The 27,178-nt window shown below is 50.2% G+C and overlaps 1 protein-coding gene across 3 annotated transcripts in view; it reads left to right on the top strand.

The window, feature by feature from the left end:
- The window catches only part of DOP1B (DOP1 leucine zipper like protein B), a 1,145,257-nt gene that overhangs the window by 463,224 nt on the left and 654,855 nt on the right, over positions 1–27,178 (top strand). For all 3 annotated transcript variants that reach the window (XM_069636119.1, XM_069636117.1, XM_069636118.1), the window contains exon 8: positions 8,385–8,491. In XM_069636119.1, coding sequence (XP_069492220.1) covers positions 8,385–8,491 — 107 coding nt within the window. The remainder of the gene's footprint in view (positions 1–8,384; positions 8,492–27,178) is intronic.

Raw genomic sequence — 27,178 nt, 5'->3', positions numbered from 1 at the left:
TGTCCGTCACAGTAGGCAAATTACTCTCTCAGCCATCACATTTTACTCCAGAGATCCTGGAGTTCTCCAGCATGGGGTCTGGCATGGATTCACATGCTCATGAATATTCCCCGTCGTCAGGCTGGGAATCCTCGGTAAAGAAAAAACCAGTATCAGTTTCGTTTCTGATCTGTCTTTCGTAGTAGTAACCAATCACTGGTCTCTGCATCATACTGACCACAGCCAATGACTGCCCTCTACCTAAGCCCCGCCTCTGGCAGCCATCTTCAGATTTTTACCGCACGTTCATGTGTTGGGATCCTCGTGCTATTGCTCTCGAGCGTTAGTGTTATTTTTCACGTTTTTTCTCAAAAAACTTCATTTTTTTCGGTCAAAAGAGCCTCAAGCTCCACCGACTCTCCATCCGATCAACGGGGACCCGTGTCGGATTCGTCTACGCTCCTCAAGGGTGAAGATTCGTCGAGCTATGCTTTCATGGCCCAGGAGAAGGGAAGCTCGGCGCCCGGAAAGCTGTTCAGGGTCTGCCCTGGATGCCAGCTACAGAATGTCTTTAAGGAAGACGAACACTCCTTTTGTCTTTACTGCCTACATGAGGACAAGACGCACGTGGAGAAGGACTGTGCGTTTTGCGGCAACATGTCGGAGCGGACCATGAAGGACCGCCATCAACGTCTCGCCAACTGGCTGGAAGGGAAGAGCCCGTCCGGCGAGAAAAGGAGGAAGAAATCCGAGCAGTCTTCTAAGACCTTTGAGGACGCCCCGGCGACGGGGGTCCAACACAAGGCCAAGCACCGCGAGTCCGCTTGCACCGGGAGCGCCGAACGGTCGGGCTCTACGGGCGCCAGGCAGGGCGCACCCTCCCCGGCACCATCAACCACGAGCTAACGCTCTGGGTCGGGTAAGAGGAAGGCCGAGCACCCGGCGAAGCTCCTGGAGAGGCCCCGGTCGAGCTCTAAGGCGGAGGGGGAGCGAGGCAGCGTCACCCCCCTCAAGGAGAAGGCGGTGAGCGCACCTAAGGTGGTGAAAGCCTTAATCCATCCGGCCAAGGCCTCTATCGAGACAGTCGCGGCGGCCCTGGCTCAGCCTGTGGAGGCTACACCAGTGGTGGCGACCTCGGGGCTCAGAGTCTCCCTGCCACCGCGGAGGGAGTCCTCTTTTATGCCCATCGACAGGACCCCCGTGAAACCTCCGACGGAGAAGAAAAAGGGGGGGCAGGAGGTCGTCGTGGATTCGGCCTCAACCTCTGAGGAAGAACTGGTCGAGGTCTTAAGCCACGGCGTTGGTGTGGAAGAAGACCAGCCCGTCGGGAGGGATCCCGACGCAGGAGACGACGACATTGTCGAGGGTACCGACGGGGCCCCTGACCGCCCGTCGGACTCCCCTCTACCAGCGCCGCAAGACAACTCGGCGGCCATTTTGTTGGCTATACAGTCCTTATGCTCAGAGATAAGGACTAGACTGCCGTTGCCAGTGGAGATCCCGTCGGGGGACCCGGAACTAGGCCCTTCGGGCAGCCCCCCTCCTAAGAAAAGAAGGATTCACCCTCCACCTCCTTTTCAGACGTCGCGCCCCGTTCAGCCCTCCTCCCCGTCCACGACTCGAGGGGATGACACTGGGACTGACACGGCCGCGACGGGTACGGACGACGAGGTGTACGACGAGGATCTGCCGTCGTCACCTCCCACCCGGGCTTCCCCGCCTGACGAGATTGGATCTTTTCACTCCATGATCGCCAGGGCGTCCGAGCTCTTCCAGCTCTGCCCTGAGGAGAAGAAGGAAGGTTTCCTTTATCAGCGGCGCGAGGCCAAGAGGAAGACGGTCCTCTCGGTACCTCTGCTGGACGATATTTGGGATGAGGGCCTTGCCCTCCTCAAGAACCCATCCACGGCGCCGGCCAGAAGAGACCGGGCACAGCCTACCCCGGACTCAGTCGTCTCCGCGGCGGCCAGGAAGAAAGCGGGGGGGGGTGCGGCCTCCACGTCGACTTCCCCGCCGGATGGCGAGGGAAAGAAATTGGACACGATGGGGCGCAGGGTCATCTCGTCTGCAGCGACGACGATTAAGGCGGCCAACGCCTTGGCTATCGTAGCCCGCTACGACAGGGAGCTGTGGTACAAACTGGCTCCCCTGCTGGACTTCCTACCGGACGACAAGAGGGCAGATGCCCTGGAGATCTTGCAGGAAGGTGAGGTGGCGTCGGACCACGCCGTCACGATTGCGACGGACATCGCCGACACTGGATTTCGCCAGTTGGGCAACGGCGTGTGCCTTAGGCGGCGTGGATGGCTCAGGGCTACTGACTTCCGTCAAGACGTACAGACCAGAGTCCTGGACATGCCGTTCGATGGGAACAACCTGTTTGGGAAAACAGTGGACGATTCCCTTCAAGCCATTAAAGCGGACACGGAGACGGCCCGGGCTCTCGGGGTTCTCCAGCAACGGCGGCCGCCCTTTCGGAGCGGCGGAGGCAAGGGTGCCTCCAAAGGTTCCGGCGGCGGATTTTCCACTTACCGTCAAGCGGCCCGTTCGTCGTCTCAAGAAGCTTACAGGGGACGAGGCAAGTCAGGCGGACCCCGCCGTCGTCGCCAAGGAGGTCAAGGCGGCAAAGCCTCGTCTAAGCAGGATTGAACCGGCCGTGGGGTCGGGCCCCCACCGAAGCACCCCGGTGGGAGGCCGGCTGGCGAGCTTCGTCAGCGTGTGGGAGTCCATCTCCACCGACCGTTGGGTGCTGGACGCCCTGGCCCAGGGCCACGCGCTCGAGTTTCAAAGAAGGTGCCCGCGCGTCCCCCCTGTGGCCAGGAAAGCGCTTCACGTCCCTCAGCTTCTCCGGGAGGTAAAGGCGATGCTCAGGAAGGGCGCCATCGAACTCGTCCCAAAGAGGCTTCGGGGCTCCGGAGTTTACTCAAGATACTTCCTCGTGAAGAAGAAGACGGGAGGATGGCGCCCCATCCTAGACCTAAGACGGCTGAACAAGTTCATCAAGGCGCAGAAGTTCCAGATGGTCACCCTCCAGCACGTCCTGGGTCAGCTGGAGGAGGGCGACTTCCTGTCGTCGTTGGATTTGGAGGATGCCTACTTCGATATTCCCATCCTAAAAGGGCACCGAAAATTTCTCAGGTTCGTGGTCCAAGGGCGTCACTATCAGTTCAGAGCCCTTCCCTTCGATCTGCGGTCGGCGCCCAGGGTATTCACCAAGTGCCTTGCACCAGTGGCGGCACAGCTGCGCCGAGAGGGGATCCACGTCTACCCCTACCTGGACAACTGGCTCATCCGAGACAAGACGAGGGAGCTCGCCGTGGAGCACACGGCAAGGACCGTCCAACTTCTCACGGACCTGGGATTCTCCGTGAACTACGCCAAGTCCCACCTGGTACCCGCGCAAGACGCACGGTTTCTTGGAGCGAAGCTCGACACAGTGTCCCTTCTGGCCTCCCCGTCGGAGGAAAGGACCAGGGCCATCCTGGGCAAGGTACAGCGGATGTTGGTTGCCGACGCGGCCAAGGTGAGGTCCATCAAGTCCCTCCTCGGAATGATGTCTTCTTGCATCTACCTCATTCCCATGTGCAGGCTCTGGATGCGCCCGTTGCAGGAGTTCCTGGACGCGCGCTGGATCCAAACGACGGGCAACTTCGAGGAGAGGATCACACTCGACGAGAGTTTCCGACGAGCGATCCGGTGGTGGGGCACCCGCGCGCATCTGACGGCGGGCATGGACTTCCAGACCCCAGGCCACCAGGAGAGAGTGACCATGGATGCCTCCCTGGAAGGGTGGGGAGCGCACACCGGAAATCTGCACGCGAGAGGCCTTTGGCTCCTGGCGGAGAAGTCCCTCCATATCAACGTCCTGGAGCTCCGTGCAGTGTTTTGGGCCCTCAGGTCCTTCCTTCCGTCCCTCAAGGGCAAGGTGGTGAGGATCTTCACCGACAACACCACCACCATGTTTTACATCAGGAAACAGGGCGGAACCTGTCCCCAGCACTGTCCAAGGAGGCGCAGGACCTGTGGCATTGGGCCGTCGCCCAAAGGATGTTTCTGGTGCCGTTTCATCTGCCAGGGATAAAAAACACCATCGCCGACTGACTCAGCAGGGAGCTGCGCTCGTGCCACGAGTGGGAACTACGGCAGGATCTAGTGGATCGCCTCTTCCGACGGTGGGGAACACCCCATATCGACCTGTTTGCGACGGCGACGAACTCCAAGTGCCGGAGGTTCGCCAGCAGGTTTCCCCAGCCGAGGAGCATGGGCGATGCTTTCTCGTTCCCCTGGGAAGGCCTGTTCCTATACGCGTTCCCGCCACTGCTGATCCGGCTCATCAACCAGCTCAAGAGGTCACGGTGCAGGATGATCCTCGTCGCACCTGCGTGGCCGAGGCAGATATGGTTCCCGGACCTTCTGGACTTGTCAGCGTCCCCGTCAATCAAGCTGCCAGTGGACGCGGATCTGCTCTCCAGGGAAGGAGGCGCCATCCTCCACCACGACCCGAAGTCGCTGAACTTGCAGGCCTGGCTCCTGCAGCGCTAGAGTTTGGATGATACGACATACCGGCCGACTGCAGAGAGGTTCTTGCAAAGGCCAGGGCGTCCTCGACTCTTAAATGCTACGTACACAAATGGAAGAGGTTCTCTGTCTGGTGCCACGCACAGAAGATTAACCCTCTAAGGATTACGGCTCCCCAAGTGCTGCCGTACCTGTTGACGCTGGCCAAGGCTGGACTGGCACACGCGTCCATCAAGATTCATCTTGCTGCGATCTCCCGATACACCAGAACCACGGGGCGGACGTCCTTGTGGTCTCATCGTCTGGTGAAAGAGTTCATGAAGGGACTGTTCAGATCGTTCCCGCCGGTGAAGGCTCCGGCCCCGGCGTGGGAGCTCAACGTGGTGCTGACCAAGCTCATGGGACCTCCGTTCGAGCCTCTGCACTCGGCCCCGTTGAAGTTTCTGTCGTGGAAAACAGCGTTTCTTGTGGCCATCACCTCCGCACGACGAGTGGGAGAGATCCAGGCCCTATCTTGCAAGCCGCCATACTTGACTTTTCACGACACGAGGGTGGTGCTCAGGACGCACCCCTCCTTCATGCCCAAGGTGCCGTCGGACTTCCACCTCAACGAACCCTTGGTGTTGGCTGTGTTTTTCCCGTCGCCTTTGTCGCCGGCTGAGAGGACTTTGCAGTTGCTGGATGTGGCTAGAGCGCTGAAGTTCTACGTGGACCGCACAAAGTGTTTTCGGAAGACGTCACAACTCTTTGTGAACTTTGGACCTGTCAATCAGGGGAAGGCTCTCTCGAAGGCTTCCATTTCCAGATGGCTCTCCGGCTGTATCATGTACTGTCATCGGTTGGCAAACCGACCGCTGCCTGGCAGTCCGAGAGCCCATTCCACCAGAGCGATCGCAGCTACCACGGCGTTCCTTTCTGGTGTACCCCTGCTGGACATATGCAGGGCTGCTACGTGGAGGTCGACGCACACCTTCACGAAATTCTACTGCGTCGATCAGGATTCCAGGGTCGGCCAAGCAGTGCTGCGCAACCTGTTCGCCTGAGGTGAGCCTGGTGAGGAGGTAAGATTGCTTGATGTTGAGTTTGATGTAATGCTTAATGTTGAGCCTTTGCCACCTCCCGTGGTTGTGCATGTGTGTACTGCTATGTATTCTTTATTCATGAGCATGTGAATCCATGCCAGACCCCATGCTGGAGAAGGAACAAGTTACTTACCTGTAACTGTTGTTCTCCAGCATGGGTCTGGCATGGATTCACATGCGAACCCTCCCGCCTACCCCTCTGCGGCTCTTCACTTGGTCATACTGCCACTTCACGTGCTTCCAAATCTGAAGATGGCTGCCAGAGGCGGGGCTTAGGTAGAGGGCAGTCATTGGCTGTGGTCAGTATGACGCAGAGACCAGTGATTGGTTACTACTACGAAAGACAGATCAGAAACGAAACTGATGCTGGTTTTTTCTTTACCGAGGATTCCCAGCCTGACGACGGGGAATATTCATGAGCATGTGAATCCATGCCAGACCCATGCTGGAGAACAACAGTTACAGGTAAGTAACTTGTTCCCTGCATCCTTTATCTCCTTTGTCTTGGACCCTTGTGTAAAAACCTTCATGAAGGGTTTGCTGAGGACTTTCCCACCAGTGCCAGCAACTACTTCAGCCTGGAGTCTCAACACAGTATTGACAGCATTATTGGCTCCTTCATATGAGCCCATCCACAAATGCGATCTAAACTTCCTCTCATGGAAAGTCTCTTTCCTAGTGGCAAGATGAATCGGCGCGCTACAAGCTTTGTCCACAGAGCCTAAGTTTACAATCTTCCTGAAGGACCGAGTAGTCCTCCAGTTGCACTGAAAATATTCCTCCCCAAGGTGTTGTTGTATGACTTTGTCCGAGCGCCTCGTACTGGCAACTTTGTTTGGTAATCCTACCTCCAGCGCTGAGCGTGCCCTGCACTCACTAGATCTTTCACGAGTACTAAAATTTTACATGCAGCACACTAACGCTTTTAGAACGTCTTCCAGATTACTTGTTTCGTTTGCAGGGCCTCGTAAGGGCCAAAGCATCTCCAAACAAGGCCTTTCCGGATGGGTGGTGAATTGCATTACCCACTGCTACAAGATCATGGGCTACCCGCTTACCCGTCAAGCTACTGCCCATTCCGCCAGAGGGAGGACAGCCACAGCAGCTTTCCAGACAGGAGTGGCCATGAAGGACACATGCAGGGCAGCTACTTGGAGCACGCTCTATACGTTTGCTAATCACTATTTTCTGGACGAAAACGATGGGAGGGAGTCAGCTGTCGGACAATCACTCCTGCAACACCCATTTGCTTGAGGCAGGAAATAGTTACAGGTAAGTAACTAAAACGTCCTCTGGCTAGGGCCATTCCTCCACCCGCCATCGGTCCCATCCTTTTGGAAGATTCTATAATGTAGAAAACTTCATGCATCCAACACCCAAGATGTCCTGCTGTACTATCAGATTACTTTAGACCAGTTTGTTATAAGCATAGATTTGATCAGTCATATCCTCCCATTATTCAAATGGTCCCACACTAAACCCTCTCCCTCCCTTTCCTTTTTCTCAGTTGGTTGCAGAACTTCTCCACGAAGGAGTAATAGAATAGCTCCATTAACTACTTACGTACCTGCGAAACTTTGATGAAGTCTGACTGGAGTCTCTATGATGCTGCAACAGTACTGGTTATATATTTCTAGTTCCGTTCCAGTCTCTCGGCTTGATCTAATTCATAGGATGAGAAATCTGTCACAGGAAGATTGGACCCTCTAGAAATAACCTTACAGAAAATATAGTTCTTGCAATTGAATCATTATTTTTTGTGCACAAAATGGCCGACTGCCATTTCTGTTGTAACAAACAGGGCAGAAACAGTGGTTCCATGTCTTAAAATTGCGGCAAAATTGGCAGTGAATACAAAAGATCGCAGCAAAAATGCTGTGGTTTTGCTGCCACAATCATGTAAAGGATGCGGGGGACACTCCCGCAATCCCAGACCCATTATACAATTTATGGGGAGCGGGGTACACCCACGCAACCCCTGCACCCTTTAAATGGTATAATGGGGTACACTTTTGCCGGGTCAAACCACAGCGATATTTATTACCTGATATCAAAACAGTTTGGAAACACTGCTCCTGGTCCAGAACATACGCAAAAAGACATGAGGGTGGCAGTCCTATAAGGGAACTTCATACTCCCAATCACCCTCCTTCCCCCTACCTCACCCCAAAAAGAGCATTATGCCATCTTTGCTTCTCTTTATTCCCTTTGTGTTTTGGGAGCGGTTGTAGCCATATGTGGCCATGGGTTACATGCAGCTGCATCTTGGAGAGGGACAGAACTCCTGCCCACTTAAACCAGTTTGCACTGGTTTGGCTGAGATTCACTGCGCATCCACAGCTGAATAGCTGTTTGCTTCTAGTAGACAGTTTTTTGTTTCCATTGTCTCCTGACCACTAACCATGTAGTTACAAAGTGGGTGGTCTCCACCCACAGGTGGATTTCTCAAAGTGGGCTGAAATGTTATTTTGTAGCTAAAGCCTTAGGTCTGATATTGCTCATCACAGGGGGGCCACATTAAAAGAGCTATCCTCCTTTTTAAATAATTCTGGCAAGAAACACAAACTAGCCTGGCTTTGGGGAGCTCTCCTGGAGAAGCATTGCAGAGTAGACCAATCTGCTCCCCACCAACATCTGACTTGTCTGTATTTCTATAGGCTTATAAAGAGTAAGTCTATCTCCGAATAATCAGTTCCTCTACCTGCTACTGTTGCTAGATAAAGTACAAACACAAAGACGAATATGATCATAAATAGATGTACACTTTGTTTAACTTTTCATGACCACATTTTATTCAATTTTCAGGCTCTGATATAAAAATGGGAATTTTGGCTCCAGAACCCAATGCACCCACTTCTGAAGATCAAGCCAATTATTTCTTTGAAAAATACTCCCGGGATCTTTTAGTTCTGGTGAGTGATCTTTTACTATTGTACACTTGTATATTTCTATAACCAAATACTAATGGCTAAAAACCCTTGTTCCAACTACCTAATGTGGTACCAATTCCATGTTCTGACCTAGACACATGAGGAACCCACACTTCATTCTATGTACAGCAGCTCATAATCGAAATGCTTCTATTTTGGGCTCGATGAAAACACCACAAGAAAAAATAAGGTGACTCAAGATAACAGTGAGGCTACAAAAGATGTTTCTGTTTAGGTGCAAATACAATCTAGCCTGCAACGAAATTACTAGTGGATCGCTGTGATTTATAAATCACAAGCCTAACTGGGAAGCAATGAAGTACTGTACAAAAGGGACACACCCATACATTACAAGGAGGGTGCAGGGGTTCCAAAGGAGCTGGGATGATTAGGGACGCATAGGAGAGGGGACTTGAGAGGGAGACAAATCTGTATCTTTGATGTTGGTGTCCGTTAGCTTTCTTCAAGCTGTTAAAAATTTGGTGTTATGTTTCTCAAATGTGATATTGAAAACACCACAAAATGGCGGATGGAACGCTCTTGAATGTATCATCACCGGTGAAAATGCATCTGGGTAGATATCATGCCGTCATTATTATCCATTTTCCACCATTACAGAAGAACATACATGTGAAAATCCGTCTTGGTCCTGTCATGCCAAACTGCTAGGTCTTGTCCTCTTTGCACAGGAACACAAGCAACTCCAGAGCAGCTTGTGTGTTGATCCTCCTTGTCAGTGAGGTGCAGCTTGATTCCCTATAAATAATTTGAAAGAAGGGGCCGTCCTACCATCAATATTTGGAAATTTGCAACAACTTTTATGCTGACATATTCTCCTTTATCGTGTATCACTAAGACAAGAACATCGTTGTCTCACTAATAACCTAGGCGTAACATAGAAAAACACATTTGAGCTAATCAGTGTTCAAACAGCTTTTATTGTTTAGCTGCTAGTCCTTTTTAGAGGTCCAGAAAAATGTATTGTGTGACTCATTCAACATAATACAATGTGCTGACAAAACAGCAACAACAAACAAAGCAAGTGCAATTAATTACATGTTCAATGAAGGGTAATTGGTAGCTCGACACTGTGCATATAATGATTTCACATGTTGGAAACTTCTCAATTGTTAAACCTACAGTAATAGTACAGTGTATACACAGTCTTAGGAGTGGAAATGAACTGGGTTTGAAGACAAGTCAGAGCTCTAGTAGTGCAACAAAATTGCATGCATATCTGTAGTCCCAAGGCGTCTGTGGGGTGTCACACGCCTTTGCAGAGACCTCTCTGAGGTCTAACAACACCGGGCAGAAGACTGACCTAGTGGTAGGTCTATGTCAGGATTTAAATCAAAGGCTTATGTTCTTGGTAAGGACTTTGAGGGCACAAAGGGTGTGGCGTCCAAGGACGTTTCGGCTTGTAGGAGTGGTAGCCTTCTTCTAGGACAGGACAACGTCTCCCTATAGGAGGGGCATGTAAAAAGGTAAGTTAGTGGTGAGTACTATGAAGCGCTAAGGTGCATAGTAGTGAAAACCTATAAGCTCAAAAAAAGGATAAAACCATGTTAAAATTGCGTGTGGCTTACACACGTTCCATTTAGGCACTGACCTTAAATGAGTTCCTCAAGAACTGCTCCCACAGACGGGAGAGGGCTCTGGGCTTAGAACAACGACCATATCTTGGGGTCAATGGAGTGTCACCAGCAATGTAAGGGAAGGAAGATACTGCTGGACAAAAGAAACCGGAGGTGTTTCAGTAAGAAAATGGCAAGCTCAATCACTCGAAGGACAGAAGATACAGTAAATTCGGACTCCTGAGGATTGGAATGGGTGAGCAAGGTGCTGATTACCTGCTCCAGTGGAGGGCCGGGTGAATCAGAGTAGACGAAGCAGCCATGGGCATCAAATCTGAGGAAGAGTGGAGCGTTTTCCTAAAAGCAAAGGAATGGCCATATTAGACTGTGACCTGCGTCCGATAGATCAGGGTAAAGCGTGTAGCTGCGCACAATCGTAGAGTAAGTATGTTCGTTACCTGCGGGGGGGTTTATAGTCTGTATCCTCCTGGGACTCTCTGAGGTGGAAAGTGTGGCCACGGCAGCGGATGGCATGGTATGGAGAGGACAGAAGCTGTGTAGACATTAATAGCTCGCAAGCCCGGGAGAACAGTGTACTCTGACTGGGCGCGTGCGCTGAGAGAGCTGCGTTCCATAGTCATGGGAACGGACAGGAAAGACTTGTAGTAGTCTGATGCTCCATTTGGGAGGCCCGTAGTGTCCTCTGGATCCCACGCGGGGCTATCATGGAGTAGTGAAAAAGTAACAGGACTAATCGTGACCTGCCCTAGTGGATAAGTGAAATGAAGAAAGAGTGCATGGTAAGCTAGAGCAAGCAAGCTGGACTAAAATGGAGGCAAGAGAATTACTGTATGCCTGACCTGGACCCTTATAAGTCAGGGACCACAACTAGTATGAGTGTACTAAGGGTATGAATGGTGGGCAACTGGAATGTTCCGAAAATGAACGGAAATGCAGGGGCTGGATGGAATCAAGCTAAGAGGCTGAGGCCCTCCCAAATCATAATCATGTGTAGGATCCACTGGGTTGTGCCTCTTTGAGACCCTTAGTGGTTTATTTAAGCTTAAAAATCCACCAAGACTCTTTGTAATTCAAAGCATTGGTAGAACTAAGCACTTTGCTTTGTCTACCACCCACCACACGAAATCGTCTGGGGCATGCTGGAATTCCAGGAAGTGGGGCACTAATGGTGCTGTGTGTGTTCTACAGCGGATCCTCGAGCTGTGTTCTCAAATTCCTTTGTTGATTTGTCTTTTTGTCTGGCCTACGTAACGTAGACCACACGGACACTCGATGACGTAGATGACATTAGATGTTTTGCAATTGGAAAAGTGTCTCAGATGCCATTCTTTGGTGTCTACAAGGAATGAGGTCATCTTTTTGGTCAGTCTGCAAACTATGCAAGTGCCACAAGGGTGATGTCCTTGAATCTCTCTCATATTCCACATTTCTGATCTGGTGGTCTTCTTCACTGTTCTGGCATGTGTGAGCATATCTTTAAGACTTTTAGAGCGCTTCAGCGCCATTCTAGGTGTAGGCTCTTCTGGCAAGCTCAATTGTACTAAAGGCCAGAACTTTTTGAGGAGTCCCTTCAGTTTGGTGGTAGTTGGTCCACACGTGGAAACGCATATCATAACATCTTCATTGGTTGTGTTGTGTAGTTTAGGTGTGAGTAGCGATTCTCTTGTATAACATGCTCTCTTTTTGGTATTTTTGAGGAGTTTCTTGGGGTATCCTCTGGATGCAAGTTTATTTTGCAGAGCAGTCGCATGTATCCTTAATTCTTCCACATCAGTGCAAATTCTAGGAACCCTTAAAAATTGCCTGTAAACCTTTAGGGTGATGGCTCCTGTAGTGTAGGACGGTGTTTCTGTCTGTAACTTTCTTGAATATGATGCATTCAAGTAGGTTATTTCTCGGCCTGATGGAGAGGTCCAAGAAATTAATCTCAATTTTACTGTTGGTCATTGTGACCTTGATCTCCTGTGTTTGTAGGTTGATCCAATTGAAAAAACTCTCCAAGGTATCCCTTTGCCCTTTCCAGATGAAGATACCATCTATGTACCGATGCCAAAGGGACATTTTGTCCAGAAAAGGGTTGGAGATGTTCAACACATGGCTGTATTCGTATTCCACCATGTAGATTACTGCCATGCTCGGTGCGAAGGCTGCCCCCATGGCGGTATCACAGATTTGAAGGTAGAATACATCGTCAAATGAGAAGAAGTTGTTAGTGAGGGCTAAATCCAGAAGTTCTACAATGAAATTGGTAGGCACCCTCCTCTGTGTCATATGGTATGTGAGATGGTGTCTTATGCATTCAACTGCTGCATCTTGCGGAATACTAGTATAGAGGCTTTTGATATCCATTGTGACCAAAAGGGCTTCATCTTGGTTAAATGATTGATGTTCAAATTTGGTTATGGTAGACATGGTGTCCCTGAGGTAAGTGGGCATTTGTTGGCTGAGTGGTTTGAGGAAGTGATCAATACATTTGCCAATGGGTTCTAAGATCAAACCACAACCCGAGACAATGGATCTCCCAGGGTGGGTTATGTTGTTTAAGCTTGGGGAGGCCATAGAATGTGGGTGTTCTGCCCTCTGAGGTGTTCAAGAAGGTCTCTTCTTTGTCAGAAATCCAATTATGCTCTACGGCAAACCTAGTCATCTTTTGTATTTTGATTTCTGCAGAGGGATCTTTTTTAAATTTTTTGTAATTGCCTTCTTCATTAAGGAGGGCCATGGCCATTTCTCTATGATTGATACACTGGACCACAATGCCTCCTCCCTTTTCTGCTGCTTTGCAATGTTTTTAATGGCCTCACGTTCTCCCGTAGTCAAGTTGTGCCTTAGTTGTTCAGGATTTTCTTGTAGTTTTTTTTATTTCCTGCTTAATGCATTTCTCAAATGAGAGAATTGATGGAGGTATCTCATTGTCTCTGGGATTAAAATTGGATTTGGTTCCGAGTCCTGAGCCTTCTTGCTGTGTGATGTAATCATTATCCTTGAAATACACTTTTCTTGTAATCGTTCTGAAAAAGTTAGAGAGTTCAATTTAAACCAGTCTGTGGGGCTAGTGGGTACAAAAGATATCCCTTAGCTAGCAACGATGTTTCTTCTTTGGTCAGCGAGGTGCCCGAAAGGATAAAGATGGGAATTTCTTTTAGTACCTCCAGTTGTTCCTGCGTCTCCTGTTGGGTAGTCTCCATTGTGGGCCATTGTAGAATGGCATGGGTTGTGGTTGTGGTGGACCCCAGTAGCCTCCTCTGGGACCCCCTTTCCTTAAAAAAGTTACCTGGGGGAGTGGCTGGAATTGACCTTGGTGCGCGTGTCTTCCTCTAGTTTGAGATTGGTCATTCGTGGAAGAGTCCGAGCTGGATGTATCGGAAAATGACACCCATTTGCCTCTATTTCTCCCGGAGCCCGCCTGGTTTGCTGTTCGTTCTTTGTTAATGTTAAAGGACATTTGTACCACGTACTATCACCACCGGAGTGGTTCCCTGGTGCTCTGGCGGCTCTGAAAAAAGGAAGGGAGGGGGGGGTTAGTGGGAGGAAGCTGGAAAAACGCAAGAGAGCAGTGATGTGCTGTTGGCGGCCTCAGCCCGGTGGGTCCGTTGGCTGGGCCTGGGGTGGTTGTGGCTGGTAGTCGTGGTGTACTGTTGTGCGAGTCTGTGTGTTTTTGTTTTGTTGTTGCAATGTAGTGAAGTTTGTGCGGTTTGTTGTGCTGTGGGTTTGTGGTTGTGTTTAATTTGGAGTTTGAGAGGTGTATGCAGAGGGGGAAATTGTTAGTGCAATTGGTTAGTTGGCATCTTTGTCCTGAATTGAGGCGCTGGACTTCTGTAGTCTCCCCAGGTGGGGTTCGGGAGCACCCTTGTGCCTCAGTCCTGATCTGGGTCTGTCTGGCCTTCAATGTCCCTTTCACGACTGTCCCCCTTCTCTCCCATCCTCCCTTGCGGCCCTACCTGTCTTCCCTTCCCACTCGTACGGCTATTGTACCTGCCAATGTCCACAGCTCAGCTAGTGTGGTGGTTGCCAACATCCCAACAATTCCACAGCACTGTGGTACCTGGTGGCAACTATGGGGCGAGTGCGGATGTGGGTGGGATTAGGAGGGGGTTGTTCACTCCATTTCCATGGGTGCCACCTGTGTTCCACTCTACCCTGTGTCCCTCGTCCGGGTGCCGTGGAAGCTTCTCCACATAGGGAGTTGTTCAGTCAGTTCTGGGAGTTGTCCGTGCCCACTCCAGTTTAGTCATCCCTTTCCTTTCTGTTTCGGTTTTCAGTTTGAGTCTGTGGTGTTGAGGAGCCAGGTTTTTAGTAATTTCCTAAATTTTAGGTGACTCTTGGTTTTTCTTATTTCTTTTGGGATGTTGTTCCAGGTTTTTGCGGCTAAGTGGTACAAGGAGGTGCCTCCAAGTTTTTTCTTGAGGTATGGTTTTAGTTCCAGGCGGATTTAGTTGCTTGACCTCGTTGGCTTGTAGATTATTTTCTTTTGTAGGAATTCTACTCCTTGTCCACTGATTGCCCTGTGTGTTATGCACATTGTTTTGAAGGTGATGCAATGTTTTACTGGGAGCCAGTGTGGTGTTTTTAGGGCAGGGGTGATGTGTTCTCTTCTTGATAGTTTGAGGAGTAGTAGAGGCTGCTGTATTTTGGATCCGTTGTAGTTTCTTCAGGAGGTATTCTGGTATTCCGAGGTAGAGGCTGGTTGCATAGTCGATTTTTAACATGATGAGGGTGACGATAGTGAGTGTTTTGTGCGTGAAGGAGAGGAAAGGTAGAATTCTTCTTGCCATGTGGAGGAGGAAAAAACATTTCTTGATGGTTGCATTTACTTGTGGTTCTAAGGTTAGGCTGTTGTCCATCAGGACTCTCAGATTTTTTACTACCTTAGATGGTGATGGTGCGGTTCCCATTTCCGTTGGCCACGGGATGGCTGTTTCGTTCTCTTGGTCTTTGGATATGATCATGATTTCTGTCTTTTCTGGGTTGATTTTCAGGTTGTTGGCAGTCATCCAGTTGAAGACTTCCTCTTAGTCACTCGATTAGGCTTGAATGATCTGCTTGGGTGCCTTTGATTTTGTGGATGATTTGAGTATCATGTGCGTAGTTGTAGCATGTAATGTTGTACTTTTTGAAGATTCTGATAACCGGAGTCTGGTAGATGTTGTACAGTGGTGATAGTGAGGATTCTTGTGGCACTCCACAGTCGTTAACTCTTGGAGTGGATTTGAAGGGTTTAATCCATACGGTTTCTGTTCTGTCCAAAGTAGTGCTGTGTCTGTTATGCCTGTGTCTTCTGGTCTTTTGGTTAGGATGTCATGACTAACTATGTCAAAGGCTGCAGAGAGTTCGAGTAGAATGAGGGCTGAGGTTGTGTTTGAGTCTGCGTTAGTTTTTAGGTCATCCCAGGTGGATAGTAGTGCTTTTTCTGTTCCTCTTGCGGGTCTGAAATCGACTTGAGCTTGGTCTAGCAGGTGGTGTTTTTCTACGTATTCTTGGGTTAGTTAATACACGTAGGTTTTCAGGAGTTTTGCCGGGTAGGGAATGTTTGAAATCGGCCTGTAGTTGGAGAGGTCTTCCATGTCGCCACTTGTGTTTTTCAGAAGTGGTTTGATAGATTTGAAGGTCCTTGGTACAATTCCTGTTGCTAGTGATAGGTTCAGAAGGTTTCTATAGCATTCTGCTGGCGTTCTTTGTGCGAGGGTTGATATGTAGATGTCTGGGGGACAGGATTCCATGGGCGATCCAGCTTTCTTGTGTTTTACCAGCAATGCGAATGCCTCTGCTCATATTTCAGGAAAGTTTTTGAGTTTGTGCTGAGGTTCTGTGATAGGTTCACTTGGTAGTAAGTTGTGGTCGGCCGGTATGTTTTGTATGGTTTGTCGGATGTCATTGATTTTCTTCTTGAAGTGGTCTGCCAGGTCGTTGCATAGTTTTTCTGAGGGGGGTTGGGGTGTTGTCATAGCCTGGTGGGTTTCACATGTCTTTAATGATGTTAAACATTTCTTTGTGTGTGTTGGTGGCATTGGTTATTCTGTCATCATAATGCCTTCTCTTCACCTTTTGAATTTCTTTCTTGTATGCGTGGATTTGTCTCTGGAACAGTGTTTTTTTGTCTGGGTTGTATTCTTTCCTCCATTCCAGTTCCATCTTTTTGTTTTCCTTTTTCATGTTGCTTAGTAGTGGGGTGAACCATTTTGCCATTGCTCTTTTTTTGATGGGGTGAATGGTTTTTCTGGGGCGATCTTGTCAATTGTGTCTGCAATCCATTAGCTCTGCTTTCCCATCTAGGTCAGCTAGCTTTAGTTCTGTAGTTGAGTGTTTGGTTAACTCCAGTTGTTCGAGTAGGTTGCTTTCTTTGACGTATTTCGAGTTTCTTTTTGTGGTGGTTGTGAGTTTAGGAGGTTGAATGCAGCCTTGAGTAGGCATAGTGATCACGAATGGGAAGATGAGATGGTCGCTCCACAGTATTTGTATCAGCGGTGCTGTGGTGATGAGTTTTTCCTTGGTGAAAATTGCGTCGAGGGTGTGTCCTGCCGGGTGTGTTGCCCCTTTTACTAGTTGTCGTAGTTTCATGGTAGTGAGTTGATCAGTGAGTTTTGGGAGTTGGCGTGACTGTCTTCAAACCAGATGTTGAAGTCCCCCAGGATGATTAGGTGTTTGTGGTTGATGGCTATGTTGGTGATGGCTTCTATGAAGTTTTCGACGAAGGTTGCATCATATGTTTGTGGTCTGTACACCAGGATGAATGTGATGTTGTTTTTTGGGCTTGCTGTTGGGTGTATTACCATGGTTTCGCAGTTGAGGACGTTGAGCGGTTTGTCTGTTTTTATTTTCAGGTGTCTTTTCAATGCTATTGCGATGCCTCCTTTTTGTTTTTCCTGTTTATTTGAAGGCATTTGAAGTTGGTTGGATGGCAGCTTTGGAGTGTGATTTTGTAGTTGTTGTCCAGCCATGTTTCTGTGATGAACAGGATGAGTAGGTCAAAGATCTCTGAGTGTTTTGACGTGGATCTTGCGTTAATAAGATTGCAGTGGAGTTTGGAGGTGTGGTGTGGTTTGGTTTGGACTTTTTTTGTCGAGGTAGTCTTCTGATCGGTGTTGGGGTTTCCTTCCTGGTCGATCTCTTGTTAAGTTGTGTCAGCGTCTTCGAAGAGTTCTTCTAAGTTATGTCTTGGGTTTTTGTTTTCATGGAGTTCATTTTCCATGAGTTGTGGTTGTCGATTGGATGTTCTTCTTGCTTTAGTGATCTAAGGTGTTATCGCATCGGCTGTGTGTTTATAGTTTCTTGTGTTGTTCATCCTTCTTCTGCATGTTTGTGGTGGGAAGCTTTATGTTGCTGCTTCTAGCGTTGGGTTGGTTTGCTCTGGTGACCCGTTGTCAGCGAGGTAAGGAGTTGGGTAGAGGGATTTGTCTCTTTTCTCATTGTTGGTTCGATTCTTGTTTCTGACTGCGGGGGTGCATTATGTAGTTGTGGTTCTTAGTTGCTGTTCTGGAGTGTTTGTTCTTTCTTCTCTTTTTCGTTCCCTCTTAATGGGTCGTTAGTGCGGCATTATAAGTGGTTGTTTAGTCTTTATTTGTTGGGTGATGTCCAGTTAGTTCTGCTTTGGTCTGGTTGTCTTGTGGTGTAGTAATGAGTGTGGCGGGCTGTCCGCTAACAGTTAGGGCTCTGTCTGTCGGTGGTATTTGCGGCTGATGTTGCAGACTCGTTCAGTCGCTGTCTTGGGAGGGGTAGAGGTGGTGGTTAGGGGTTATTTAGTTGGGTGTTATCGGTGGCTCTCTTTATTGTTAGTCTCCCTATATGCGGTTAACTGTAGAGAGCAAGCAGTGCGGTTTAAGGAGGATATCTACTAGTTGAAGGGTGATCTGGAGGGGCGCTGCTAGGGCCTATGCCTTATGAGGCGTGAGCCTCTAATTGGGGTGTCACTCCACAGTAATTCAGCGGTGGGTTCTGTCTCACTTTAGGTGGTGAGTTGATAAGCGGGATTTGAGAGACCTGTCTAGAGGTCTGTCAATGAGGTCTGAATATCGTACTATGTGGTCTAGAAATAGAACCCCTCCTAAATTTGAGAGACCTGTGGGAGAGAGGCCTATCAATGCAATCTGAATATCACACAATGCAATATGGAGACACAGCTCTTTGTCTTTGTTGTCCCTATGTTCGGCGGCCAAGTATGGATATACATGTTCAATTTCGAAGTTTTTAATATCCTTGGCCAATTTTGTATGCTTTTTTCTAAGGTGGCCGCCATGAACTGGTCCAAGGTTTTATTAATATCTTTTTCTGTTCTTCGAGACATTGAGCTTGCCATTTTCATACTGAAACACCTCCGGTTTCTTTTGTCCAGCAGTATCTTCCTTCCCTTACATTGCTGGTGACACTCCATTGACCCCAAGATATGGTCGTTGTTCTAAGCCCACAGCCTTCTCCCATCTGTGGGAGCAGTTCTTGAGGAACTCATTTAAGGTCAGTGCCTAACTGGAACGTGTGTAAGCCACACGCAATTTTAACATGGTTTTATCCTTTTCGCGAGCTTATATGTTTTCACTACTATGCACCTTAGCGCTTCATAGTACTCGCCACTAACAGTTAACTCTTTACATGTCCCTCCTATAGGAAGACCTTGTCCTGGTCCTAGAAGAAGGCTACCACTCCAACAAGCCGAAACGTCCTTGGACGCTGCACCCTTTGTGCCCTCAAAGTCCTTACCAAGAACATAAGCCTTTGATTTAAATCTTGGCGTAGACCTACCACTAGGCCAGCCTTCTGCCCGGCGTTGTTAGACCTCAGAGAGGTCTCTGCAAAGGGGTGTGACACCCCACAGACCCCTTGGGACTACAGATATGCATGCAATTTTGTTGCACTACTAGAGCTCTGACTTGTCTTCAAGCCCAGTTCCTTTCCACTCCTAAGACTGTGTATGCTCTGTACTGTTACTGTATGTTTAACAATTGAGAAGTTTCCAACATGTGAAATGATTATATGCACAGTGTCGAGCTACCAATTACCCTTTGTTGAACACGCAATTGATTGCACTTGCTTTGTTTGTTGTTGCTGTTTTGTCTGCACATTGTTTTATGTTGACTGAGTCACATAATATCTTTTTCTGGACCCCTAAAAAGTCCTTATTAGAAGAGTTTTACTATATAAAAAAAGTTAAAAAAAGGACCAGCAGCTAAACAATAAAAGCTGTTTGAACACTGATTAGCTCAAATGTGTTTTTCTACGTTACGCCTAGGTTATTAGTGAGACAAAGATGTTCTTGTCCTAATGATACATGATAAAGGAGAATATGTCTGCACAAAAGTTGTTGCAGATTTCCAAATATTGATGGTAGGACGCCCCCTTGTTTCAATTCATTCTTGGCTCATAGTCCTGCCAGCTTCAGGGCTGTCCCTTCAGTTACCACTTATTCCCTATAAATATGCTATAGCAGGTGAGCAGCTTCCACATGGCCCAGGCCCTACATATACAACTGTTGCTAAGCAATGAACCCTGGCTTGTGCGCTTGGACATTTAACGTGGGCCCAAAGCCATTGCCTGTTAGTGCCTGCCCACGGAGGGTTTTATTTCTATTAGCACCCGGCATGCTGGTTGCCGTTTCGAGGGGATTGGGTCCTCCGACGTATTCCATATCTATGACATGTAATCACCACAGCTGTGCTGCTTCGGAAACTTTTTTCGGCGTCTGCGTCGATGACGTCGATGCGCCGTCGTCGAGGGCCTCCTCCGACGTCCGACGTCATCCGATGTGATAAGTAGGACGCACGACGCCCGTAGCCTCAGTTCCGTTTTTTCCGCGAACGTGTTGCTTCGTGATTCTCGGTTCACGCCTCGACTCTTTGGAGTTCTGTTGTTCTCGGTTCTTCGAACCTGTTCGTTTTGTGTAAATCCTTTGAAGATGTCTTCTACTTCGTCTTCAACCCCGCGTCCGGGTTTCAAGAAGTGCGGGGAGTGTGGGTCCAAGATGTCGGTGATGGACTCGCACGACGCCTGCCTCTGGTGCCTCGGGGAGGCCCACGACACGGATGACTGTATCGACTGCCAGTCGCTCACGTCCAAAGCCTTACGAGAACGTAAGAAGAAATTGTCGGTAGGTCGGGTGTCCAAGCCCAGGAAGTCGAAGTCTGCGGGGCTTTCGACGGATGATTCGAGGGGTGACTCTCTGCGTCATCGTCAGAAGTCTCGTGGGTCTCCTTCTAGGAGTAGGTCTCGCCACTCCTCAGCCTCTTCGAGGCGTTCTCGGAAGCGCCGACACCGATCGTCTTCCAGGTCCTCCTCGGAGGACTCTGCCCGGCACGTCGCTTACCCCACCAGCCGTGCGACGCCGGAGGAATGGGCTTCCTTCGGGAAGAAAATGCTGGCGATTCTTGAGTCGCAGGGTACTACGCCGTCCGCGCCCCCGAGTGGGGTCGGTAGTGTGAGGTCGAGAGACACCGCTCGCATGAGTGGTCGGCACGAGTCACGGGAGAGGTCCCGTCCGGACAAGGAGACTCGTTCTCGCCGTACCCGTTCCAGGTCCCGGTCCTCGACGCGTTCGAGACCGTGTGCACCTGTGAAGTCTTCGAGGAAGACATCGACGTCTGAGGCGTCGAGGGCGTCGACAGGCTTTCTCGAGGCTCCGGCTTCGAGGAAGTCGTCGAGGCCGTCGACGCTCGGGTCGTCGAGGGACATGCTCGGGGCTCCGGCCTCGAGGGCTGTGTTGACGCCGCCGATGCTGGAGGCGCTGCGTCTGACGTCGACGCCGATTTCCTCGGCGCCGATCCTCTCGGCGCCGATGCCGGTTCTCTCGACGCCGGCGCCGATTCGCTCGACACCTTTCGTGTCGGAGGTACCCCGTGGCACGGGAGAACCCCCTAGGAAGGCTCTGGTTAAGAGCAAGCACTCTCGGGTGCCTTCTTTTCGCCACCTGGACTATATTTCAGAGGCGGATGAGGATTATGATGGCCTGGTTCCTAGTCTGGTTCCAGATTAAATTGTCTCGGGCCATAGTCAGTTTGACGATTTGAGACAGTCCCTGCATGATGCCAGTGGACTGGACACCTCTCCGGAGGTGGAGTTTTGTAGGCCTGAGCCTGGCTCTCATGCCGATTCTTCGTACCGGAGCCTTATGGCTAGGGTTGCTGAGTACTTGGGATGGTCTGCTCCCCCAGGGGAGTTTGTGCAGGATGATCTGACGGACATCCTTGATGTTGGTCCCCCAACTGACCCGGTACTGCCGTTCCATATGGCTTTGCAGAGAAGGGTGGCGGCGGCTTGGACTGCTCCGGAGAGTCTCCCGGCGGTGGGCAGATCCTTGTCGCGAAAATACCGTCCAGTCAGTAGCGACCCCTGCTACTTGACCAGGCACCCCACTCCGGAGAGTCTGGTGGTGCAGGCGGCCACGGCCCCGGCAAAGCAGGCGTCGTACCCTACCATCCCTCCTGATGGGGACGACAAACGTTTTGATGGCTGGGCGAAGAAAGTGTTTTCTTCTGGTGGTATGGCGCTTCAGGCGGCCAACTCCATTTGTGCCTTGTCTCGTTTCACACACACTCTGTGGAACTGTGTTGCGTTGGGAGCACCGTGATACGCAGGTTTGCGTGGTTGCGGAAGTCGGGGTTTGCTCCTGATGTGCAGTCCCGGCTCCTCAACATGCCCTTTGACAGTGAACACCTTTTTGGCAGCAAGGCTGACGAGAGCCTTGAGAGGTTGCAGACCTCAAAAGCTGCAGCGAAGTCGTTGGGCGCTGCAGTTCGCCAACCTCCGCCTTTTCGTCCTAGGGGACAGCAGTGGAGGGGTGGTTCCTTTCGCTATTACTCATCCTTCAGTAAAGCGAGAGGAGCTGGCAGTCAAAGAGGCCATCGCAGGGGTACCAGAGGTGGACGACAGGGTACCCGTGGTGCCAAGGCCGCTCGGGCAGTTGCCTCTTTGCCCTCAGGTAACGCCGCAGCCGCTCCCACTCAGTCGTGAGGCCATGTCCCATGGTTCGCCGGTTGGGGGAAGGCTGGCGCAGCATCTTGTAGAGTGGCAAGCCATTACTTCAGATGTGTGGGTTCTGGAGATCATAACCCACGGCTACTGTCTTCCTTTTCGGCACAGGCCTCGCGACAATCCACCGGGGAACCTCTCTTTGCAGAGTCCGGATCCGCTCCTTGCGCAGGAAATTCAAGCCCTGCTGGAGAAAGGCGCCATAGAACTGGTGCCTGTAGCGGAGAGGAACAAGGGATGGTATTCCCCTTATTTTTTGATTTCGAAGAAAGACGGGGGATTGAGACCCATCATGGACTTGCGCGGTTTGAACAAACTCCTCAGGAAGGACAAGTTCAAGATGGTTACTCTCTCTCAAGTCCTCCAGGCCCTTCAGCTTCAGGACTGGTTGGTGTCACTCGACCTCAAGGATGCTTACTTCCATGTGCCGATCCATCCCAAGCACAGGAAGTACCTGAGGTTCGCGGTTGGCGACTCGCACTTTCAGTTTCGGGTCCTGCCATTCGGATTCACCTCCGCCCCGAGGGTTTTCACCAAGCTCATGGTGGTGGTGGCAGCGCATCTCAGGCAAGGGGGGATTCACGTCTACCCCTACCTGGACGATTGGTTGATCAGGGGGGGCTCTCCCGAGCAAGTCCTGGATCATCTGTCCGTCACCTGCCGCTCCCTTCACAGGCTGGGCTTCTCCCTCAATTTCAAGAAGTCCCATTTGACGCCAACACAGCGGCTCCAGTACATCGGAGCGGTGCTCGACACTTCCCTGGGGCAGTGTTTTCCTCCCCAGGTGAGGGCTCTTCACATTCAGCAGATGGTGCACAAGTTTCAGCATCCCCAGACGCTCCCTGCGTTCGAGTTCTTGAGGTTGCTCGGCCTCATGGCATCCTGCATTCTTCTGGTGCCAGAGGCTCGCCTGCGGATGAGATCTTTGCAGTGGGCACTCAAGATGCAATGGTCGCAGTCCTCCGGCAGGATGTCGGACCCGGTTCAGGTGCCGCCCTCGGTCGCCCGGGATCTTCTGTGGTGGGCCGTCGAAGGCAACTTGATGAAGGGGGCTCCATTTTGGCTTCCCTGGCCGGAGGTGACGATCGTGACGGATGCATCCCTCACGGGATGGGGAGCTCATGCCAACGGGCTGACAGTCAGCGGTCGTTGGTCTCTGTCGGAGTCCAGACTCCATATCAATCTTTTGGAGCTGAGGGCCATCAGGCTAGCCCTGAAGGCTTTTCTGCCGACTGTGCGAGGAAAGAGTGTCCTGATCCTGACGGACAATACAGTGGCCATGCACTACCTCAACAAAAAGGGGGGGGCAGGGTCACTTCCTCTGTGCAGGGAGGCGATGCAGCTCGAGTTCTGGGCCATCCAGCAGGAAGTTTCGATCTCGGCAGTTCATCTGGCCGGAGTCGAGAACGTGGCGGCGGACGCTCTGAGCAGGCAGAGCGCAATCTCTCACGAGTGGGAGGTGGCTCAGGAGATTCTCCTGGAGATCTTCGCCCTTTGGGGGACCCCTCAAGTGGATCTCTTCGCCTCCAGTGTCAACCGGAAGTGCGAAAGGTTTTGCTCGCGGGAATTTCCTCCAAAAGGAGCCTTAGGAGACGCGTTCGTGGTGGAGTGGTCATTCCCGCTGCTGTACGCGTTTCCTCCAGTCCCCGTCATCCCGCAAGTGCTGCGGAGGTTACGGTAGTTCGGTTCCCGGATGATCCTCATTGCCCCGGCGTGGGCTCGGAGGACGTGGTACCCGGACCTTCTCGACTTATCCATCTGCCCTCCACTTCGTCTTCCCTACCGAGACGATCTGCTCTCACGGGAGGGGGGTCAGGTTCTCCATCCAGAGGTCAGATCCCTCAACCTTCACGCTTGGCTTCTGAAAGGTTGAGGTATAAGGATTGGGACCTCCCTGAGGACGTGATGGAGGTGTTGCTTTCGGCCCGAAGGCCAGCAACAAAGTCTCTGTACCGTTGCCGTTGGCGTAAGTTCTGCGACTGGTGCAGAGTTCAGAATGTGGATCCTTTTGCATGTGACATTCCCATGGTTCTGTCCTTTTTACTTTCTTTGGCCCACAGGGGCTTGCAAGTGGGTACCGTTAAAGGTTACCTGGCGGCGCTGTCCATCTTTAAGCGCTCGTCTGAAGAGTGTTCTTACTTTAAAATCCCTTTGATTTCACAGTTTCTGAAAGGGCTCACTAATGTGTTCCCTCCGTCACCTTTCCTGGTGCCCGGTTGGGATTTGAACCTTGTTCTTAAGTTTCTTATGGGTGCTCCGTTTGAGCCTTTACATTCTTGCCCTTTGAGGCTGTTAACTCTGAAAACTGTGTTTTTAGTTGCGGTTACTTCCGCTCGCAGAGTGAGTGAGTTACAGGCACTTTCAGTTAAGCCTCCCTTCACTGTATTTCACAAGGACAGGGTTGTCCTTAGAGTTCGTCCTTCTTTTCTTCCGAAGGTAGTGACGGAATTTCATTTGGCCCAGAAGGTTGTTCTTCCGGCATTCTATCCTCCTCCGCATCCTGGTAAGGAAGAGGAGAGGCTCCATAGGCTTGATCCTAGGAGAGCTTTAAGCTTTTATGTTTCACGCATGTCCCGGGTCAGAGTGGACGATCAACTCTTTATTGGTTTCGCTGGTAAGCGTTTGGGGCAAGCTGTGACGAAACAGACTTTGTCTCGCTGGATTATTTTGGCCATCTCGGAGTGCTACCGCTTGGCGGGTAAGGACCCACCAGCTGGCTTGCGGGCCCATTCTACCAGGGGTATGGCTGCGTCTACTGCCCTGCAGAGGGGTGTTCCTATTCGCAACATCTGTGATGCAGCCACCTGGGCTTCGGTACATACATTTGTACGTCACTATTCCCTCGATTCCATCCGAGCACAGGATCTGGCCTTTGGCAAGGCGGTCCTTTGCTCTGCTATTTGATTGGCTATTCTAAATCTTGATTCTAAATTCTTTCCCTCCTCCTTGCTCTGGTACTGCTTTGGGAGTCTGTCATAGATATGGAATACGTCGGAGGACCCAATCCCCTCGAAGAACAAGTTACTTTCTTACCTGGTAACGTTCTTTCGATGGGATGGTCCGACGACGTATTCCATATCGCTCCCGCCCTGCCTTCCCCGCTGCAGAATTTCTTTTGCGATTGCAGCTTACGTTCCGCAAGGCTTTGTGTCTGACTGGCAGTTGACTAGTGTCACACATTCTGGGGGAAAAAACTACAACTGAGGCTACGGGCGTCGTGCGTCCTACTTATCACATCGGATGACGTCGGAGGAGGCCCTGGACGACGGCGCATCGACGTCATCGACGCAGACGCCGAAAAAAGTTTCCGAAGCAGCACAGCTGTGGTGATTACATGTCATAGATATGGAATACGTCGTCGGACCATCCCATCGAAAGAACGTTACCAGGTAAGAAAGTAACTTGTTCTTCTCAACTGTTTAAAAAAGAAAAAACCTACAAAACAAAATGGCCAACCTGGACATAGAGACAGGAACTACATGTAGTCCCTTTTCCCTTTCGACGGCAGCCATTGCCGTGGTGTCAAAGGAAAGTAACAGCGAGTGTTACTGGAGTCTACGAGGGACGAGGTGGCCACCCAGGTTGGGTTGGGGCAGGGAGTGGAGTAGGAAAAGGAAGTGGAAAAGGTGAAGGGGTGGAGGAAAGAAGGCACGGGCAGCGAGGGCTTACCTGCACGGGAAGTAAGATGTCGGACTCTGCTACTGAGGAGGCTCAGACCGTGGGAAATACAGTGAGTTCTGGATTATCTGGTGGGGGGCTTTCCTGTACTGTTTTGTCCAGCTCTCATCTTGCTAACTGATGGCAACCAATTAGTGTGCAAAATAGACTTGAAGGTGTGGGCACTGGCTATGCCAAGTGCATACCATAGGTGAATAGGACAGGAAATGTAATCTTGTTGGAACAAATGCTTAGTGACTGTCTTTGGAGAAGAGGCATGCTTTGAAATAATTTACAGGTAGGTGGATGGAGGTTTTGACTCCATTGACCGATTCCAACAAAACTTTTCCCATCAAAACTTATCCAACGAAAAAATGTGCATCGAACGCGTATGTGTTCATTTCATACCCTTTTGTCTCAGTAGAGCATAACTCGTAAAATAAGCTCAGAATTAGGTTATTGACGGGTCCTAATTAGTTCCCTCTCCTTATGCTAGGTTCCATGCATCGATGCTCCTAACATCCTGTTAATCATCTGAAAACTAATGTCCCCAGGTACCCTACAGCAGTAGGTTTAGGAACACATTAAAGTGCACAATAATTCAGTTTAGACAGGTAAGTACAAGAATACTCTATTTAGTATAGGCCCAAAACACACATTACAAAATGAAACCAGCAGGTGGTAATATCACACAATACTCAATTATCAAACATATATGCAGTCACCTTTAGGTTTGTAAGAATGCATACAATAACTTAGACAACTAAAAGAAGGTAAGTAGTGATGCAGTAGAATTAAACCAGTTCACGAGAATTATATCCTAACTTTATAAATTCAATCCCTATGATGTATGGGGCCATGTGCCCAAAAGTCACAAAGTGGCTTCTTAGGAGCAGGGTCAGATGTAGGAAGAGTTCCTTTTGGTGGTGAAAATGTTTCAGAAAATACTTCCAACAATGTTACAATTCAGTAAAATAATTGTCCTTACAGCTTTTAGACCAAACGATCAAAAAGCGATGGAATGGAACAACCAAAGTTTATTCTAAGGTGTATTCTGAGGCGAACATGGGGAGGTGAATGCATTGCAATTACTTACCCACCTGGGTCAGATTTTCCCTAGTGACTAGGCAGGTCAACTGGGAGTCGCTGGAGGTAGGTTTTCCCGCTGTTGAATCCAGTAGAAGATACCCAGGAGCTGCGCGTGCAAGGATTCTTCCGGCCGATTCCACCAGCAGAGTGAAGAAGAAATGTAGGAGGCACTGATGCAGACCTCTAAAGGACACTTCACCAGACGTGGGAAGGTGAGTTCCAGTGATGGCTACCGCACATGGCACCAGCAGCTGTCTTTCAGGTCGTGGTTGAAGAAGGCCTTCCAGAGCAGGTTCCGTTACTTCTGTGAACCTTAAATTTAGCAGGAAGGGACGCTTTCAAAGGCTTAGGATGGCTGGATCCTCAAATGCTTCAA

The sequence above is a fragment of the Ambystoma mexicanum genome, chromosome 7p, assembly GCF_040938575.1.
Source record: "Ambystoma mexicanum isolate Mex_15411 chromosome 7p, UKY_AmexF1_1, whole genome shotgun sequence".
NCBI lineage: Eukaryota > Metazoa > Chordata > Amphibia > Caudata > Ambystomatidae > Ambystoma > Ambystoma mexicanum.
This window is presented reverse-complemented; position numbering and strand designations above follow the sequence as displayed.